This window comes from Paramormyrops kingsleyae, chromosome 10, assembly GCF_048594095.1.
Source record: "Paramormyrops kingsleyae isolate MSU_618 chromosome 10, PKINGS_0.4, whole genome shotgun sequence".
NCBI lineage: Eukaryota > Metazoa > Chordata > Actinopteri > Osteoglossiformes > Mormyridae > Paramormyrops > Paramormyrops kingsleyae.
This window is the reverse complement of record NC_132806.1, coordinates 4320677-4334693: the sequence shown is the minus strand read 5'-3', so window position 1 is coordinate 4334693 and position 14017 is coordinate 4320677. Positions and strand designations below refer to the sequence as shown.

Sequence of the window (14017 nt, the reverse complement as noted above, 5' to 3'; positions counted from 1 at the left end):
CATGGGTTGTAAGGCTGGTTGTGTGTGCTGTTCAACAACATTTAACGTTTGATGGTCGTTGTGATTAGTACAGATGTTGTATGTTGTCTTTCTCTTTTCAGCAGACATGGAAGCAGATTATCTGTTTTGTTTTTTTCTTGTTTTTTTTTTTTTTTTTTCCTCTTTTGTTTTTTTTTTCTGTTTTCTTTCCATTCCTCTCTCTCCCTCTCTCTCTCTTCCCTCCTTCTCCTTTGTCCCCCCCCTCCCTCTCCTTCTTTTGAGGAAGTAAATAAAAATATAAAATAAAATAAAACATAAATTAATAAATAATAATAAAAATTAAATAAATTAATTAATAAATAAATAGATACAGATAAAGTAGTCCCCCGCAGAGGGGGGGTGGAGGAGGGAATATAAAAAAAAAATAAAAATAAAAAAAAAGAGTGCCAGCACAAAAATGGCGTGCATCATTAATGAAGTAGTTGCACCACATTATAGGAACGAGCTGGTGATGAAGATGAGGGAAAATCCCTTTACACTGCTCACAGATGGCTCAAATGACAAAGGTATACCTTTGACAGCTAAATCGCCAGTTTCCATTTCCTCATGTTCATGTCACACACACTGAAATAATACACATGCAGTACATGCTTGCAGAGTTACTTATGTACCATATTGTTACAGGACTAGAGAAGATGAATCCCTTAACTGTCAGGGTATTTGAGACCACCAAAGTTGTGCACAGATTTCTCGACATGTGCACCACAAGTGGAAGAAGCTGTGGCACAGCTGATGTCATATATTAAAAAATCAACGACGTCCTGATAGAGCATAACATACCATGGAAAAATTGTGTTGGCCTGTCAGTTGACAATGCCCCAGTTAATATTGGTGCCAAAAATTCAATTGCAGCAAAAATGCTTCAGGAAAATCCCAGCATTTACATTCATGGATGCCCCTGCCATATAATCCATAACACTGCCAAACACGCAGAACAGAGACTTTTGGAAGTAAGTCCCAACATGTTTGCTTTCCATTAAATATCTGTTAAGCTATAGGTGAAGTAAATAATTTACTGTAAAATGACATAAATTCTTTGTGCACATATCATGTTCTGCAGATATCTGGATTTGACACTGAGGACCTTGTGGTTGACGTTGGATACTGGTTTAAGGGCAGCACGAACCGTAAAGGTTACTTGAAAGGTTTGTAATTCAGTTAGCTCCACTGTTATACACCAAAAGTGAGGAAAAATAGGGCTAACTTTGTTTGTTTTTCTTACATATTTTACCAGAATTCTGTGAACTCCATGGCAGTGAGTACATGGAAATGCTGCTGCACATTTCTGTGAGGTGGCTGAATTTGGAGATGTGCATCACCCGCATTCTGCAGCAGTACAGTCCACTCAACAGCTACTTCAAATCTTTAAGCAAATCGCACATCATATTGACACTAGTTCAGGACAGTTATATGAGACACCCAATAATAATGACAACCTGTCTATCTGCAGATGAGAAACAACCAAGGTTCTGAAGGCTGGCGAAGGCGTTTTCCGATCCCCTGACGGAAGTCTACCTCCTGTTCCTTCAGGCCACATTGCCAGTGTTCTCTACACTGAACCTCCTTCTCCAGAGAGAAAAGGCATCCATATTCCAGCTGCATGAAGAGGTGAATGGGAGGGTTGGGGTGTGTTTGGCTATGTTGATGTCTCCTTTATAAAGTGCAACACCCCTCTGAAATATAGGTTGTGTTACTTTGTCAAAGACAATTAAGCTTTCTAAAGCTGTCTAATTTCCAAACATCTGAGATATTTGTTGATTCTGTACCCTACATACCTCTTTTGATAAATTACTTGTACAGAGTGAAAAATAACTTAATTATCTAAACTTAAGTCTACTCATAGTCATTGAACTGAGTAATAATTTAATTAATAATGCACTGGAATCTTTTATGACATGACATTTTGCAGATGAAGAAATTCATCAAGAAACTCTGTTCGAGGTTCATGAGACCAGCAGCACTACGAGGGGGAGAAGTTCATGACATCCCCTACAAGGACCCACTGCACCAACTGCCAGGTAATGCTTTGAAGTCCCATAGGGAGATAAACCTATAGTCTATGCTTTTTGACAACAAATACACTTTTTCTATGGATTTTTTAAAAAGTATGGATTAAACCCAGAGATATCGTATAAGATACCTGTGTATTTGACTTGCTTTCTCTATGTCTTCTGTCTCTCTAATAGGTGAAAAACTCAATGTGGGATTCACCACCAGAGCGACGCTCCTTAGGCTCCTGGAAGCTGGAGAGGTCACATCACAGAAGGCTCAGCAATTCCAGCAGGCAGCACTGGCCTTTCTGGTCAGAGCTGTGGAGTTTGCCATGGATAATCTCCCAATGAAAGATGCTCTCCTGAAGCATGCAAGATTTGTTGATGTGCAACTGAGGGCTGAGTGTGGAGTTGAAGATGCCCTATACTTTGTAGACAGGTAAGGGTTTTCATATACTATTTTTAAGTTTAATGGTCATGATCACAAAACAAATCTGACTCTCACTGTATTCTAATCAGTCATGTGCAAATTGTGCTGTTTTTAAGATTTCAGGAACTCCTTCCTTTTCACGACCCAAAAGAACAGGACCAAGTAAGTGAGGAGTTCATGGAGTACCAACTGATGGACATTGCCATGCCCCAGGACCCAACATCCTTTGATGTTGAGGAGTTTTGGGGAAGGATGACCTGAACAAAGAACAAGGTAAGAAATAGTTTGCACACAACATGACATGCTCATTATTAATTATGATAAAAGGAAAACTTTTGAGTAATAGAGGCCCATGGTTCCTTTTTTCAAAGGTGACTGGTTTGAACCAATTTGGGAGGCTATAAAAGATCGCAGCCTTGGTTTTAGTGCTCCCACATTCCAATGCTGATGCCGAGAGGGTTTTTTCAATGGTCGGTTTGAACAAAACAGCAACACGAAACAGCTTGGCACTAGACGGGACATTGTCCTCAATAATGACCGTGAAAATGGCTGGGCTTGAGCCAAGCTGTTTTAAATGGGAGCCTACACCAAAAATGATGAGAGTCCAAAAAGGCAACAAACACCTACAATAAAAAACATCAGTCATAATCTCTCTCTCTCTCTCTCTCTCTCTCACACACACACACACACACACACAAATTGAATAAAGACTTTGTATTTGGTTGAATTGTCTGTGCCATGTATCAAATCTTTTCTTCCACAAGTCTGAACAATTAATAACAACAACAACACTAATAATAAAATTATTAATGAAACGCCCCCATTCCTGCGGCCCATCCGACCCGCGCCCCCTTTGACCCCCTGACAATGGACGGGACGAGACGGGGCGGGGTGGGTTAGTGGAATGTCACTCTTGCCTGTCTTCAAAACTTGAGAGCCCTGCTCTGTTGTGCCGTCATTTAGCATGTGTGCTGTTAATGCTGCATGTGGGATATAGTAGCTATTGTCGTGAGGTAAAAGGTTATTTTTCATTAAAAGGGCACATACTTTAGTGTTAGCATGAAGAAAATTAAGGTAGAATGTGACTGTATTTTTATTTTGAGGTTAATTTGTTGAAATTCTTGTAAGTTTAACACCATTAAAAATCCTGGTAACTTTGAAAAAATGGTGTTCATCAAGATCGGGGAAAAAAAGTTTAAAATGTGTGAAACAACCTTTGACTAAGTTTAATTTCAGGGTAAGATATTAGAGAATATAATAGAACTTGAATGTGAAAACTCACGAGTTATAATCATAATTAATGGTTAAAAGGAAGAAAAAAAAACACAAATAATTAATTGAACATGGATTAAAGAAAAATACACTCCATAAAATGATGGGGGGAAAGATCCCTTATGAGATAGGAATTTCTGTTTTGAAAAACTAGATCTAATGTGAAATATGGCCATAAGTGATTAAAATGTTAAGCCTGAAACAATAAGGGTTTTATATATTGTTATGCAGGCTAGGTTTTTGAAACCCCTGGAAGTTCTTTGGACTCTGGAACTGAGAACTGGATTTTCTCCCTGACAAGGGAGATAGTGAGCCACTGGGAAACCTGATTTTTGGACTCTTCAGAAAGGGAACTCCTCCGTTCCTTTTCCCTTGCTCAAGTTCACCGGTGTGGTAGGATTTGCCCCATTTTCATCGGTATTGACTTACCTGGGTGCACCCAGAGACTGAAAAGACGTTTAACTGAAAGGACAAAAGACACCGACTAAACCTGGAACAACTATTTGACTTTACAGAATGCGAGTAAATATATTTTTATTCTTTTTATTTTTTGTTCTAAATACAAGGTGTTCAGTTTACTGTCATCCCTGGTTCTGTGTCTTCCCTTTCTGACTATTACACAGCACAACATTTACCTCCTTGAACCTAGACACTGGTTCACCACCCAATTAATTGATATAAGCTTACGTTGGATTTTCTAAAATCACAAGCAGGTCGGCAGGGTGTTTACACAGACGTCCAAAGAGACTTATCTAAGAAAACTGTTTCATGATAATTTGTACCATCATCGGGGGTCGGGGCGTGCAGTAGATGTCCCCTTTATTTTTTGTGCCTCTGCCCTTCAAACCGAGCAGGACTAAATTTGTAAGAGCAGCTGACGCCAAATCTCCTACTGAGCTGCTTCAGACAGAACTGTCCTCAATTCACCACTAGGGGGTGCCAACGCTACGGCTTCGTTCTATGGTTGATTTTTTTCTTTTTCTCTCTCCGCATAATCAACTTACTATGAAAGTACATTATTCAATTAATAGTTTAAATCCATGTTAATATTCTGAACAATGACTAGTAAAGGTTCTATGAGGTTGTCCCAGTTTCTGTGATATCAAACTTATAAGTCATGGATTGGATTTAAAATTTTTATCAAAGTGTTAAAACAATTTTCTGATGACAGATGCCAGTCCTATTTGCTTTTATTTCTAAGACGTTCTCACTGGTGTCTGCAATCAACATCTAGCTGTTATGTTAGCCACCACTAGCAGGGTAATAAAATGACTCAGGTGGGGAATTTATTAAAATCTAGATTTAGCACCTTGCCATTAGAGCGAAAATGAGAGATTAAAAGTTTGCCTGGATGAAAGATTGTTCTGCAACTTTTCTTTTCAAGCAGTGAACATCACTGGTTAGTCTATTTTACATTATTGCAAAGTTGTTTTGACTGTACGTTAAGGATCTTAAAGTAATGGGTTTCCCTGCTCTGAAATGTTCCTCTGTATGTGCTGTGATGATTTACTGCTTAAAGTTTGGATTTGTAATTCGATGCAGTATAACAGGGTAATATTTATATCAGATCTGTGAGCTCAGATGCTGTTATTGACAAAGCCACTCATATCTGTCTCCACATGCATTTACTCCTGCCCCTGTTACATTAATGTGTGCCTGTGATTTAAGTGCATTTGTATTAGGTTTCACTGAGCAAGTACTTTGCATGTTAGTGTTAATTGTGCCCCAGCAGGCTTTCTGTGCCGGAGATGCTACTGATGGTGTTTTTAAAGCAAGTGGGACTGGATGAGACCATGATCAGCTCAGATGGAAAATAAGAGGATCAGGAACAAGCAACCACTTTGCAGACGTCTGTTTGATCCTCTTGACAATAACTCTTTGGCATTTCTGGCTGATGAATATCCATCCATCCATCCATCCATCCATCCATCCCTCATCCAGCTGCATGCCTAAAAATTGTGTTATAGTATTAATTGTTAAAATGACAATTATTTAGAATTTCAGTCTAATTACTCAGACAAATCACCATTTAAACCAAAAACAATTTCTATAACTTTGATAGAATCATTAAATACTTTGACATACATATTGTAGCACCTATAGGGGCATGTCCCAGCATGCCCTGCGTGCAGTTGTAAATAGCCCATGTTGTGTTGTTCTTGTTAATGGTTGCATTTCCCTATTATTGCGTGTGTATTTGCCCATGTCTTGTGTGTACCCTGTCCGATCCTCGCATGTATTTAGCTTGCATAAATCTCCCACCATGTGTGCACCTTACAGTTCGGCGTTTGACAACCGTGTGTTTCCCATTTGTGTGTTTGGTTCGGTGTTCATTGGGTGCCTGTTGTAGTCCTTTTGAGAACTGCTATTAAAGAGCACTTTTTCCCTGGAAAGCAAGTCCCCTTGTCTCTCTCTGCTCCCGCGATGCCTCGCTCCGCCCCGTGCCACACTAGTGTCAGAAGTGGGATCCTGGAAGCGATCCCGTGGGTGCCTTGGTGGTCCTTGGTGGACCTCAAAGCAGCAGAGAAGCAATAGCACCCCATGAGAAATGCGAAGCTTATCACGGAAGGTCTCCTACATCACATTAGAGTCAGCCGTCGCACCCAAGTCTGCAAGTTCCTCACACAAACTGTGTGCAAACGCATCAGAAGCAGCTTGATCTTGGAGTCTGGCCAAGTCCAGCCTCATTCTCCTAGTAGGTGATAGCCTACTGGATCTAAGCTGAATCTTCAGAGTAGCAACAAGAAGTCTGTGGTCAGAATTCTCAAACTGGGCATTTCTGTAGATCCTACAGTTCAGCATCTGCCCACGAGCATGTGATCGATTGACCTTTGCTGCACCACCAGTATTAGAGTACCAAGTCCAACGATGCGGCCCAGGGAGTTGGAACCAGGATCCAGCGACCCGCAGCCCCTGGCCTTTCGCAAGGTCAAGCAACATGGAGCCACTTTCACCACGGTCTCCTGACCCATGGGCACCTGCACAATGCTCATAGCCAGCCCTGTCAGTACCAGTGGTCACATTTAAGTCACCCACGACCAGAGGAGTGTCACCTCATGGGCACCAAAGTTGCGAGGAAAATGTCTCCCTCAACAAAACATCGCTCATCGTGGTTGGAGCCTACACTGAGACAACAGACAAGACACCCAAGGAGTGCTTTAGCCTGAGTCTCATGATATGCTCGTTGAAAGGAGTAACATCAGACACCATCGGGAGGAGCCAATACACTATAGCAACAGCTACTCCCTGAGTATGGCAGCCATCAGACCGATTCAACCAAAAGTAGGTATACCCACCTACAGAGATCTGACCACTCCCCGGTCTGCGTACCTCAGAAAGTGCTGCCACCGAAATGCGGAGTTTACGAAGCTCCCCCGACAGCAGAGGAAGCTAGTCATCTTGCTGGAGAGACAAGATTTCCATACGCCTACCCAGATGGCCCACCTCAAACTGGGACCCAAGTGCTGCCTCATCACCACACCAGCCCCGACCCCCAACAGGCCTGACCCTATTAGCTCTCCAGCAGTTTTGACTCGTCTGAGGATAAGGCTCCCGAAGGCTTTCCCCCATACCCTTCATGGTGCGTGCAGCCTTCTTGTGGACAGCTGCAGCAGGGCTACTCCCACGGAGAGCAGAAGAGTATCGGGTCTGTTTATATCAAGCAGTTGTGAGTTGTTTTACGGTGACTGGAGTACCAATCCCACCACCAACCCCCAACATTTTTTTTTTATAATAATAGCAGTTTCACTGGATTGCCTGACTTGTTTTTGGCCATCACTTTAAAGCTCCTGATCACCATAACTGATCTGCATCTGAGTCCTTTTTGCCGCACCCCATCCTCACAATTGGCAGATTAGAATACTTACAAGATTTCAATTCTGCATTACAGTAGGCTTCACTGTCCTGGAGGCTATGGGTGTGAGGCAGGGAACAACCCAGGATGGGGCACCAAGCCAACGCAGGGCACACACACCATTCACACCTACAGGCAATTTGGTAACTCCAATTAGTCTCAGCATGTTTTTGGACTGTGGGGGAAAACCAGAGAACCTGGAGGAAACCCCTCGACAACACAGGGAGAACATGCAAACTTCACATGCATGGTGTTATGGCGGCGACTCAAACCCTGCTCCCAGAAGTGTGAGGCAATAGTGCTAACCACTGCACCACCATGCTGCACCATGAGTGGAAATCCAACAACTGATTCATTAGGGTCTCTAGGTAACAGACACCCAGAAAAATTAAAATGGAAATCACTGCAGTGCCATGCAAACCTGTGTGAACAGCCAATCAGATCAGCCTGCTCTGTAGCATGTACCTCCCTGTTTCCTGTCCTTTTGTCAGTTTCTCACTTAGCAGCGTACTGGTTCAAAACAAGCAGAACCACAACAATGTTCAAACTCTTTGATCTTCTCATTTTCATTAGTATGCTTCTGATCACCATAACCGATCTGCATTTGACACATTTTTCCCACACCCCATTCTCACAATAAGCTGATAATACTTGTAAGATTTCAACTCTGTATTAGAGTAGTTTAGTTTATTTATTTATTTGAACAGGAACAATGTACAAAATACATTAACCTCAAAAAAAAGGAGAGATGCTTTGTACCAGGTTATAGCATTATTGCTAATTCACACCTGTAGTCCCTGGACTTACTCTTTAAACGCCAGATGGCAGTGGTCACATACTGATGAATGGCTGGGTAGCCAAGTAGATTTAATGTGGCTAGAGAGCAAATAAACTGATTCACCATTTACTCTCATGTACACCTATTAAAATACTTGCTCTAAATGCAATTGTGTAAATGTAAGCAGTAAAGCTACAATTTCAGTTCTGTTTGCATGGTGGAAAGAATATTTAAACTGTCTTTTGAGTGCAATTATATGATCTAATACTTTAGAAAACTTAAGAACTGTGTGATATGAGAGACTGTCTAATACCAGATTGATAAAAGACTAAGACTGTGCTGAGCTTGTCTGAGAGAGATGATTAGCAAATGCCCTCCCACAGTGTCTCAGAACTCCGTACAAAGAACTTCATATGCTCAGTATCTGTTCCTCTTTATCTAATTGTTCTCATTTTAACTGGTAGTTAAGGAGTAAGTTAATACTGTAAGTGTAGACTAAAATCCCTTTTTACTATTACTTAAATTCCTGTGTGAACAGCCAATCAGATCAGCCTGATGTGTATCTTGTACCTCTCTGTTTCCTGCCCTTTCATTCCGACCACGACCATGACCTCTCACTTAGCAGCAGAGCAGTTTATTCTAAACAAGTGGAACCACAAAGATGTTCAGACTCTTTGGTCTTCTCATTTTCATTAGTAGGATCCTAAATTATAAATTATTTTTGGATTTTAATATTTTCATATATCCTGTATAATGTGATCAGTGTAATAAGTGGTCATTTAATCTCCATCATAGTTAATAGTTATTTTGCTTACTATTATGATATATGTCACGTTTATTTGTTGTTTTTCTGTTTTTCCAGACACTGCACTGGCTGAGGATGTTGATCAGCCCAGTCTCCTGATGAGGGTTCAACTTGGAGACAGTGTGACCCTGACATGCTTCTGTCCAGAAGAAAGAACTTCTGTTGCTTGGTTTAAGCAAACTGTTGGTCAGAAGCCCCAGCTCATGGCGAAAGCACTTCGCTACGTACCTGGTGAATTTTACAAGGAATATAAAAACATAAAACGTTACTCCTTACAAAATGCAGAGGGGAGTTTTAACCTCACTATTTCCAACGCGGAGCCATCAGATTCTGCAGTGTATTATTGTGCTGCTGAGTCCTATAATGAAATTCATTTTGGGAATGGAACCTTTGTCATAATCACAGGTAAATGAGACTCCAACTATTTTCATATTTGCTTTATTATACTGTCAGGAAGATTATTGTCTGTAAAATATGCTTGAGAGTTGCGTTTGCGTCAATATAAAATTAGCAAAGATACCTGATTGTCTGCATTGCTCCATAAATGTTTTTCTAAACAACATTCAACAAAAATCATAAAAAAATGTTTTGCTATTTAAATTGCAATATTTTTAGTGTTATTACAGAAAGAAATAGCTGAAATATGTAAAAATAAGTGTGCAAGAATAGGAGGCAAGTGTCATCTTACTTATGTGATGTGGATTTTAGTTATGAGTGTAATGTTAAATATAATAATTATTAAACATAAATATATGATATACAAACATATACAAAACCTAGAGAAGACTGCAGCATAAAGTGACATGTGCCTTTATTTATGAAAACACTGCACAGTAACTGTACTGATGAAACAGCGGGATCCTGGGGTTATGTCAGTGTCTGGCTCAGTGTGGTAACGGCCCTGGGAGAGAAGCTGTTCCCGCCATAAATAGTCCTGTAGCGCCTTCCTGATGGCAGCAGCGTATAGAGATGGTGGCGGGGCTGTGATGGACCCCTCCTGATGTTACATTGATACATTTATACATGAACATGCACTGCATCACATTATTACACAGTTTGTTACATCTTGCTTGCTGTCAGTAATCTTCAGCCAAAAGCGTAACCTTCTCTTTATACAGATGTTAATGTTACACATTGCAACCTCTTTAAAACAAGTGAAATAAAAATATTTGAGCTGCTATATATATGCAAAAATCTTAATCAACAAAAGAAAATTCTTTTTAGCGTTATTTATCTGAGCAGTCAGTGTATATTTGCTCAGAAAAAAAAAAACACGATTTAACATAAGAATTATGGATGTGCACCATTCAGATCTGATTCGAGAATGGCCCTTAAATTTCAGTTCATTTTGTTAATCTAAATTAAATTTGAGTTCCTTTTGCAATGTATATTTTTTATTTAATGTTAAAAAATAGACAAACTTAATCAGCAAACAGTAACAAGTAAAGAAAAAACATTTGGCTCTTGGGTCAAATCATGCAGGTACTACAGCAGAATCCTCAAAAATACTAATACACATCAACAGCTAAATATGCAAAAACAATAAATACCTTCCTGTGGAAAAGGGGCAACATAAACCAAACGTAAATTGACAGAGTCATGAATATCATGAAATTATAAAGTACCCTTTACACACTTAATTTCTTTTAATCGAAATTAATGAAATTCTACTTTCATACATTTTAATTACAAACATTATATGATTATACAATTATAATGTTTGTTATTAAATAATTTTTGTTATTAATGTATATTAAAGCTGTTGAGGTATGTTAGAATATTAAGGTATACTTACATGCCTCTTATGAATGTTATATGGATGCATTATAAATGTATTATGTAGGTGCAGTTAATGTAAAATGTCACCGAATATATACTAATAAACAGTAATACAAAATTTAAAAAAGGGACAAGAATTTCAACTGTTCTCCAAGTTACTGATTTGTTGGATGGCTAGAACACTTTGATTTCCAGCTCTCTCCAGAATTAATAAGAATAATCTGGTATTTTCCATTTTTTCTCTGTCATCATGAACATTTTGCTTTTCAGGTAAAGACTCCAACAGCAGGATTGTGGTACAGCAGCCTGTGTCTGACACAGTGCAGCCAGGAGACTCTGTGAGCCTGCAGTGTACAGTAGAGGCTGGGAGCTGTGCAGGAGAACACAGTGTTTACTGGTTCAGACATGGATCAGGAGAATCCCTTCCAGGAGTCATTTACAGCCACAGAAACAGGAGTGATGAGTGTGAGAAGAGCCCTGAGGCTGGATCTCCTACACAGAGCTGTGTCTACAGCCTCCCCAAGAGGAACCTCAGGCCCTCTGATGCTGGGACTTACTACTGCGCTGTGGCCATGTGTGGGGAGATGCTGTTTGGGAACGGCACACAGCTGCATATAAACGGTAAGCTATTAGTCGATGAAATCATTTTAAAATCCAAATGCAAAACAAATCCGACAGTCAGAAATTAGAGTGTAAATCCATTATTATCGTTGCAGTGTGACATCATCTCAATTTTATCATGCCAGTTACATTAGATGTTTTTTTCTCCAGGATTCCATTGTTCTTCAGAGATGATGGTGCTTAACTATCTCTCCATTATAAGAGCTGGACTTCTCCTCTGTGCTCTGCTGATATTCACCTTCTGCTATGGCGCAGTCAAGGTATCCTAGCCAATGTGTAATTTACAAATTACTTTGGCGGATTTTTTATTGAGCTTAAGCTGTTATCATAGAATCTGATACCTTGCAAAAGACAATCTTCACATTTACAAAAATTTTAAATCAATATGTTGTCTGAAAAAATTAGAGATGCACCGATCCAGACTTATTTGATGAATCGGGTATCGGCCATGCGTAACCGATCCACCTCCTATACTTACTTATTTAGTTTTTAGCTCCTATTTCATGTTAAATCTGTACAATCAATCGCACGGCAGCTCTTTCCCATTTTACATGTGTTTTTTGGGGCATTCAAATCGAACGCTAACGCTGCCCCTCGGTCTTTTCTGCTACTCAGTGGGTGTGAGTACAGTGACTTCCGCCTGCTGTGATGTCATGCGCATACCCTTCGCAGTACGAGGGCGTAAGATAAGATGTGACGACCTAGGAGTATTTTATGCTTTAAACAGAAACCAGTAGCACAGCGATTTGCAATCTTTGTAAAATACAGTTTTGGGAGGTGGGAATAGCGTTTAATTGACAATACCACTTAACAAGCGCACGTAACTGTGCGAGACAAAAAAAGCAATGGATGATTTGGGAGTCGCTAACTTGGGCTGTCCTGTGAACTCACTGCAGCTTGTGATACAACTGAGCTGTTGCCAATGGGAGAAAAAATGTGTTAAAATTTTAAGCATTCGCCACTTGTGTATACTTGCTTTGAATACATTCATATTTAACTGCAAATGCCTCAAAAACGCTTAAAACAAGACGTACAAACGATGTGCAACAGTACGTTATGTATGTTTGTAGTAGCCTTTTGTCATATATTTTTCCATCTGCATTTACTAGCTTAAAAAAAGTATAACAAAGTAAAAAGAGCTATTGTATCAGCATCTGTATCGGTATCGACAGTTGTGTATCGTAATCAGATCGGAACTGAAAAAATGTGGATCGGCCCATCCCTAGAAAAAAATAATTTGCATGATTTCTACCATCTGATATCTGCCATTTAACTAATTCTGTCATGTAGCAATAGATTGGAGTCTGTGATGTTTTATATGTTAATTTTTCACTTCTTACTTAGCAATGAAGAATGATACAAGTAGAAAGCTGTTGAGGAATGCCTTTTCCATCCGTTTTTAAGCCTGACAGCTCAATCAAAAAACGTGAAATGAATAAAAGTTGGTCAGACCATACTCAGAGAAAATTACTTTTATAATTCCGTTATTTAAATGCCCAGTTTTCCATTACTTAATGCAATATATACTGTGCAACATGTCCATTTAAATTTATACATTTTTCAATGTTAGGAAATAAATTGTAAATAGTGATATTTTCTAATGAAACAGCTTAATTTCGGAAGTATGGGTAAACTGGTAGAAATCATTCATTGCTTTGCATAATTGTGTGCAAAATTATATAGTTCAAAGAGAAAAAGGTTTTACAATCTGTAAGCTTATGGTTAAATTTTTGGAAGCAGCTACTCATTTTGTGTGTTTAGAGGGATGGTATTAAAAGAATATGAACTTTTGCTGTTTTAAGGTACAATTATTCTATTTCCTTGTAGCTATTCACAGGATCTGCATTTGTCATATATTATGCATTAAGTAGTGTAGAAGAGGGTATATTCATTTATATTGTTAAGTTGCATATATGTGCTGTTATACAACTCAAATCATGTGCTTATGTTCCTTATTATGGTATATATGTATGTATGCAAATAAAGATTTTTAGACTGATGGTGTGTGAGTGTAATTTCATTCCTCCATTAATTATAATTAATTTTCTGATTGTCTCAGTCAACGTTAATTACTGTATGGCAAGAATTTTTAATTTAGTTTTAGTCTTAGTCACTTACTAAAACTGAACTGTAGTTGAATTAAAGTCACATTTTAGTAATTTGTTTTTGTTTTGTTTTACTTAAGATTTAGTCAGTGGACCTCAGGTTTAATTTTCGTCCTTTTTTTTTTGTCATAATTTTCTCTGACAGGTTAATGATACTGAAATGGATTTTGCTGAAGGATATTTCTCCTTGATAAGCAAGCAGACCTTATACATAAGCAGACCTTATACTGTACATAAACAGATCTTATACATAAACAGACCTTATACGTAAGCAGACCCTAGGAGGCTTACTTATCTAGGCTGAGAATGTGTTACTGACTTAGCGTAATTTCATATATAAAAAT

At 39.1% G+C, this 14017-nt stretch overlaps 1 protein-coding gene across 1 annotated transcript; it reads left to right on the top strand.

Annotated features, from left to right (window-relative positions):
• The first annotated feature begins 8995 nt into the window (after positions 1-8995).
• LOC140593224 (immunoglobulin superfamily member 3-like) lies at positions 8996-11837 on the top strand. Its single transcript, XM_072717159.1, has 4 exons — positions 8996-9058; positions 9226-9573; positions 11218-11568; positions 11719-11837. Exons 1-4 carry the CDS (start codon positions 9025-9027, stop codon positions 11835-11837), a joined length of 852 nt encoding a protein of 283 aa, XP_072573260.1. The 5' UTR covers positions 8996-9024.
• Positions 11838-14017: the final 2180 nt, after the last annotated feature.

Coding starts and splice junctions, on each gene's coding strand:
- LOC140593224 (XM_072717159.1), top strand. CDS start 9,025: ATGTTCAGACTCTTTGGTCTTCTCATTTTCATTA. Junction 9,574..11,217: donor AACCTTTGTCATAATCACAG/GTAAATGAGACT, acceptor TTTGCTTTTCAG/GTAAAGACTCCAACAGCAGG. Junction 11,569..11,718: donor CACACAGCTGCATATAAACG/GTAAGCTATTAG, acceptor TTTTTTCTCCAG/GATTCCATTGTTCTTCAGAG.